At 36.8% G+C, this 7500-nt stretch overlaps 1 protein-coding gene across 2 annotated transcripts in view; it reads left to right on the top strand.

Moving 5' to 3' along the window:
* Positions 1-7500, top strand: part of LOC106869292 (uncharacterized) — a 247362-nt gene that overhangs the window by 180204 nt on the left and 59658 nt on the right. For both annotated transcript variants that reach the window (XR_016238965.1, XM_089345317.1), the window contains exons 52-53: positions 957-1028; positions 5663-5832. Coding sequence is in view for 1 of the 2 variants with exons in the window: in XM_089345317.1 (XP_089201443.1) it covers positions 957-1028; positions 5663-5832 (242 nt within the window). In the remaining variant the exon portion in view is untranslated. The remainder of the gene's footprint in view (positions 1-956; positions 1029-5662; positions 5833-7500) is intronic.

Here is a 7500-nt window from a genome sequence, read left to right as displayed (position 1 = left end):
ATTGGTTGTGAATTGTTTAAAATGCGTAGATTTGTAATATAGATTTTTCTAGCTGTGAGAACCTTGTGCTGGTAATGGAATATATATTATGTCATTATTGCCGGAGTAGACGCTTCATTACTACGTTATGGGTGTTGGAAGAATACCTGATAATGAAACAATGTTGACATTAGTTAGTTCATTATGATGCATATTTTTTCATTAAGCGAATGTCACAAAATTTTTGACATTGGCATTATTGTATATTGTAGAATTACAATTTAATTTCAAAATACTTTTTGATTATGATGGTATTCAGAATCAATAAATGTATCATGTATAACTAGTGTGCTTTACGGTACTTTATTATACTACATAGTACTTTGCTCGTTTTCTAATATTCTCGAATTTAAATAAGATAATAAAGTATTATTTCCCGTGAAGTAAAATCCAAGTGTCTATGGACTGACACTATGAAAGATATATATTTTTTCTACAAAACCGTTTCAACATGAACATTAATGTTTGCATATATTTTCAATATGGCCCTCAAAGTTATGAAGTGTTCTTCCGATAAGTGTTTTAATTATTCATGATTTATTTTTCTTCCAATGCTGTCGTTACATTGCCACTAGAGCATATATTGAAAATAATATTGGTACACAAGATGAGAATATTATGTGAAACAAACATTGTGCATACAACAGTCTCGTTGCTATTTTGTTATTCTTATAGCTTATCTTCCATCTTTCGTTACCCGGATATCACAGAAGACTCTCTTCCCACGGGATAGCTAAGTTAGATTTATGGAATCTACTCATATCCAAACTATAGGCAGAAAGATCATAGAGAAATAAAACAACTTGCAGTGAACATGAGCTTTATTCGGATAGTTTAGACAGCATATTAACAAGAGAAAAGAGATTTATTGACTTTTACGTATTTTAACTAATAAAATATTTGTTTCTTTCTTCCAGGGATTTGAGTAACAACCGAATACAAAACTATGAGGATGGCGCGTTCTTATTCCTTCCCAATATTAATTACATGTATGTACAACAAATTTTTCTTTATTGGAAAACCAAAAGTCTTTGTAATCACATAAAAAAGATGCCATCAGACTAAACTCATAAAAAGATGTCTTCAAATTCACAGTTATTTAATATAGTTGACAATAAATAGCAATATGTTAGTTTTAATTTTAGGGGGCCAACATAATTATCTTGGAAGATTTACTTTTCTGATTGCAACGTCGGTTGTCAAATAGAATGAAGGTTGGTTTTATGTACTTAACTTTCATCCAGGCTCGGAAATACGTGGTATGTTCAAACGTTATGCAAAGCATTGGGCACAAAATGTATCAAACCTTTGTACATTTCACAAATTCTATTTAGTGTTATTGAAACTTCTCCTGTTGCGACAGACACACTTGATCCAGAGGTTCTTTCAGTGTTGGTATCAGTTCTGGAACGTCTTCCAGAAAGTGTTACGGAGCTCCGCTGTCGCTGTTTGCGTGGTTTCTTCTCGTGACTCAGATCGCTTCCCTTTCAGCGTCGTTTTCAGTTTGGGAAAGAGCGAGCAAGAAGTCATGCAGTGCCATGTTCAGAGAGTAGAGGGCCTCCCGAAAGAGTGGATTAATTGGATTACTTGCATTACGAAGTGCGTTCAAAATCTATTCAATTTTTTTTGCCAACACGCCTGCCTCAGCGTACCTCGCTCGCGACTGAGGTTCGGCTATGTTTGAAGTAGTTGTACCACTCCTTCATCCACGTGTTGCCCATGGCATCATCGCCAAGGGCCGGTCGAATCTTCTGGGAAGTTTCAGCTTGGGTATCACTCAGCCTTTGCTAAAATTGAATGCAATCTCTCTGCTAGATGTATCCGATCATCTTGTGTAAAAACGAAAAACATACGAGTGCGGACTGCACGTCTGCACCCTAGGCGTAACCGCTGGAGACTGGCGTAGCCTACTGACGCAGCATATCGACGGTGCGGAAATATTCGTGAATGTGCAGCAAGTGTGGTTTACGTCCCACCCAAAGGATTTTGCACACCTGGCATTAGTTTCAAGGAAAAAATAGTCTCATATTCTTAGGACGCACATCGTACACAGAATAAATCGGAGCTAGTTCAGTAGTGTATACACATACACATTAGGAATTTTAGAAATCTCGAAGGCCGGAGAATAGTTGTGAAATGTTTAGAAGGTCGAGTAAATATACCCTTTTAGGACGAGTAAAGGGAGCCCACAAGCTGCTACAGATACGAACTCTGTACTATTAAAATTCTGCATGAGCAGACTGTGCCTCGGAGCTAAGCAATCTCTGACAACGAAAGATGTGTTTCTAAAGTTTAGATAACTTTTGGAACCGTAACCCGCTACAGGGTTACGGGTCACATTATTCCGTCTTATAATGGGAGAATTTTTACTCGATCTTCTAAGCTGTTTCTACAGCTAATCTCCTGCGTTCAGATTTCAATAATTTCTAAGCAACAAATACCAGTTTGAAGCCTCGATGCTTTTATATAAAAGAAATGTTCTCATATATATATATATATATATATATATATATATATATATATATATACAGACATACAGACAGATATATACAGAGAGAGAGAGAAACATAGAGAGGAAGAGAGATCTCAAAAAGTAAGCAGACATCAACATGGGCAGATTTGAAATATTTATATCTGGAAAAAATTTTCCAAGCCCGATCAATAAGCATCCGGATGGTTGCCATAGTAACGAAGCAAAAGCACGGAGAGTAAAGCCGTTTGGCACAGATTGACCTTAATCTCAGCTACGCCTGTGCTCTAAGTTTTAATACACTGCTTACAGAAGTCCATGGAATGAAGATGTGTAGCATATGATCGTGACAGTAAATGTTGTCATGGTGACACCTGCTCAGACGCATACGCAATTTGCAGAAAATGTATGGAGAAATGTGTATGAGCCGCACACAACTGTACAAATGGTTCAGACGTTTCCAGGATGGCCAAAATGTTGTCGATATTGACGAACGTTCTGGGAGACCTACAAACAGCAGTACTGAGGAAAATATCGCAGATGTGCGTGTAGATTGATGGAGATTCGCAGCTTAACTTTCTCTGTCATGCTCAATGCAGCGACCACACGTTGCACACTTTCCTTGCAATCACTACATTAAACAGAGGAAGTGAGCTAAAAGTTAGTGCGCTTGCACACCGGAGTGTAAGGTCATTCTGTACCAAGCGGCTTTTCTCTGCGTGCTTTGGCACATCTCTTAACCACACAGCCTTATTTGTACACATGTATATCTGTTTCGAATTTTGAAACTGAAAGCAGAGGAAAGAAATGTTAGATTGTCTTTGATATTCACATAATTGGTTTGGTAAGGAACATTCGACTTTTTGCTGTCCAGACGATTTTTAACTTAGTATTCCAAATCTGAAGTAGGAAACGTAGAAAGAAGTATCCAGTCAATGCTCTCATCTAAGATATTTCATACTTCAGATTTGGAATTCTCCGTTCCTTGAATAGTCCCGCCACTGTTCCTTCGAATATCATTATGATCAGTGCCAATGTTAGGGGAAAAAACCTGTCCCGCTAAGACAGTCTTACCCGCAGCATCGATAATTTATTTCTTTTTACAAGACCAACTAACCGTGACGTATTTCCTCCTCCAGTTTCCAGAGAAGTTATGCAACTTCAGCAATTTGAATCTGATCAGTAATAAACGCTTATCGTCTGCATGTGGCCCATAGCGGTCATACCTACGCATGCACGGCCGAACGCAGAAATATAAATATTTTATTTAAATAGACGGAGTGCAAAAAATTGAAAATACGTAAAGCAATGTTGTGGGGAAAACGTACAAATGTCGAAAATTAAAGACATTTACGCACGAGAACATTGAAATACACCGAAGTGAGTTTTTAGTCAGATGTACGCAAAATTGAATTGGGTGAGTAAAAATTAAAAGTATATAACTACTTCTTCAGGGAGAACGTACAAAAACCGTAAGAACAGAGATTTTTAATAATGATTAATTGAAATACACGGAAGACAATTTTCAGACACAAGTTAGTGTGTTAGGAAGTTAAAGAATTCAAGAGAGAGAGAGAGAGAGAGAGAGAGAGAGAAACAGACATGCAGTAAAAAGTGGAACTATTACAGAGGGTTAGAGAGAATATGTGTAAGCAAAAGAAAGAGAGAATGAGAAAAAGAGAGAGAAGACAGAGAGAGAGAGAGAGAGAGGGAGAGAGAGAGAATGGAGAGAGAGAGAGAGAGAGAGAGAGAGATTAGAGAGAATCGGTTCAAAATGGCAGATGTAAAGAGAGAGGCTCAGTTCAAGACTGCAGAAGTTTTTAGAGAAAATCCCAGGTAAAAATCTTTTTCCGGTTTCTCCCTTAAGGCGGGCGCTCTCGTCAAAATGTTATAGTGTATGAATATCGTTGGTACATGAGTAATGTATGTGTAAATTGTGGTGACAATCGGTTGAAAACTGTAGAAATGCATACGTACTATACACACAGACACACACACATATTTTGTTATATATATATATATATAGATGCCTTATAAGTTCCCATCATCTAAAGAAGTTAGTCTATCAGCATTCTACATAGATTTGATTCATTTCTTGATAATTGCGAAATTGATATCCCTTCAAAATAACATGAATTCTTATTTTTGAGCAAATTTTTAATATTTCCTGCCAGTATTATTTGTATATTTATCCACGTGTTTGAATAAGGTGAAAAACTGAGATCAAAATAGAAAGTTATATATGATTATCTTATGTTCCTGTACTTGTATGCATTTTCATAACTTCAATGATTTTTTTGTTAAAAAAAATAACTGTAACTTACTCAGTTCTTCTCTCTAATAAATACATTACGTAGGGTGGTGAGTTAGGTCTGCGTTAATAACTTTCATATCTTCCCTGATTCATCTTCCTTCAGATCTTTCCTCTAAATGGGACAATTGGACGCAGACGTATTGGCTATCACTATCTTCTCGATGGATTATTTGGTGGTGGTGTCAAACACACATATAGAAAATGAGACAGACCCAAAGACATGAGGAAATATGAAAACGTATTGAAGTGATGAAATAGTTATCTTTCATTACATGATATATAAGTTCTACGTAACATTATCATTATTAGCACTAAAAATTATGATCATTTTTATATATCTCTATAAAGCATAAGCTCTGTACATTTTCAGCATTGGTTCATGTCCAACTATAAGACCATGTGTTATGTAGGCTAAAAGCAAAAATTTCTTAGTAACAAAAAAAAACTTGTCTAAAACAGCTTTGTTAAACATCAGCGCCACCAAATGGCTACCACCAAATGACCACCACCATATGACCACCACCAAAATTCTGGCACCAAATCGTATCTATTCCATGATATAAAGTGGTCAGTTCACATGGCTCTGAAATTTCTCCTTATTTAAAGGGATATTATTATTCAATACATAAACTATAATTCATTAGTAACTTAACAGTTTCAGTTTCCACCATAACCCATTTCACTTTATTGTAGTTACTAACACCTTTTAAAACAAAACATGATGACATTACTTCTATACTCTTGTTGCAATTATATTATCCTTCTTTCTTGTCAAATACAACAGGGGCTTCTTTATACATCTAAATCACATTCACTTAGAGTTTTGTTTATAATTGCAGTGACCTCAGAAATAATAATGATATGATGTGTGAATGTCATCTGCCAGCCTTGGTCAATTATACGAAGTCAAAGTTCGGCAGAACTGTAAATGTCCAGGGCGAGTGTGAGACAGATTCAGGCAATAACCAAAACAAATTAATACCAATAATGGAATACTCGCAATGTAAAAGTTAGTAAAACCTTCCTTGTTTTTGTTGTTATTTTATTATTATCACTAATTACATTGGCGAATTAACACAATCGTTGGCACGCCGAATAAAACGCTTAGCGGCATTTTATCCATCGTTGCGGTCTGAGTTCAAACTCCGTCCAGGTCGACTTTGCATTTTATCCTCTTGGCGTGGATAGTATAAGTATCAGTTGAGCACTGCGGTCGACGAAATCGAATATCCCCCTCCCCACAAATTTCAAACCTTGAGGCTTATTACCACTAAGAAAACTCCGGGATATTCTCTCCTGTTCACATTATAATGTCTTATGAAACAACACCAATAGATATAAAATAAATAAAGGCTCTATCGTCCACACTTTTCAAAAATCCCTCGCCATACACTTACATGAACGCATGTGCACACGCACACTAACGCATACGCACAGGCAAACACAGACTCATACGGCTTCTCTAATGCACATACACAAGGAATCTATCGTACCACACAAACACATCGGCACACACAAACACAATCACTACAGCGCGGACACCCATGAACGCGCACTCATACACCCACACATTCTCTCTCTCTCTCTCTCTCTCTCTCTCTCTCTCTCACTTTCTCGCTCTTTCTAATTTCTACACTCACACGTACATTCCCATTCGCATATCTACATAAATATATAACCAAGAATTTAAGAGACTCGAAACTGATTTGAAGTAGAGAATGGCTATAATCGAAGATGTTGCGTTGGCGACGAAAGAACCATGTTTGACTGATTCATGAACTGAATGATAAATCAAGCAATCGATTATCTAATTAGTTAAATAGCTAATCAGTTAAACGAATAAGAAGTAAGTGAAATAGAAACAGTGCATGTATTTTGGCATAATGTCCCTCCTAAAATACAACAAATTCCTCATAAATCAGTCCTAAAAATAGATGTTTGCAGAAATAAAATGTTCCCCTTCCATTTGGTTTTCGTGCTTACCCTCACCTTTATTCATAGACGAGGGGTGATACACAAAGCTTTCTCATATTGTTGTCGGTTTCGTATGATGCTACACTAATAACTAGGTGGGAAAGCCTAAAGTTTCTTTGAATTGAACGCTAGACCGTTGCAAGCTTGCCCTTTTACAGTTGAGTAGATTCTAAGTCAACGCGTGAAGCCTATTGTTTAGGGTGTTTCACTCACGATCGTAATATCATAGTTTCGAGTGCCAGACCAGCTTTTTGTTCTCGGTCGCAAAGCACTTGCTTCCATATTGGTCCCGTCCATTTAATTGTATATGGATTATAGGCCGATAACTTATGTGGATAGATGTTCTACCAGCTGAAAGCTTCGCGTACCGGACTCTAGCAGGATTATGAGGTCATTAGGAGAGACAGTATGTATATATGTATATGCATACTCACACACAGACACACACAAACATGCACATACGTACACACACACTCACACACACACACACATATATATAAAGTCATCTAAGAACCTGTTGTTTATATCGTTGTCCAGGTGATGAAAATATTTAAACTTCATTGTTGGCTAAACATAAACAGCATTTTCTGCTACTATTAAAGCAACACTTGCACTTCTCTAAGTTTTTCCATTTAATGTTGTACACTGTGATACATTGTTTAACAGTCATACGTTCCTATCCAGCACTGTGATATTGCGATAC

This window comes from Octopus bimaculoides, chromosome 29 (genome assembly GCF_046866305.1).
Source record: "Octopus bimaculoides isolate indiv1 chromosome 29, ASM4686630v1, whole genome shotgun sequence".
Lineage (NCBI taxonomy): Eukaryota > Metazoa > Mollusca > Cephalopoda > Octopoda > Octopodidae > Octopus > Octopus bimaculoides.
Note: the sequence above shows the minus strand (reverse complement) of the source record. Positions and strands in the feature narration are given on the sequence as shown.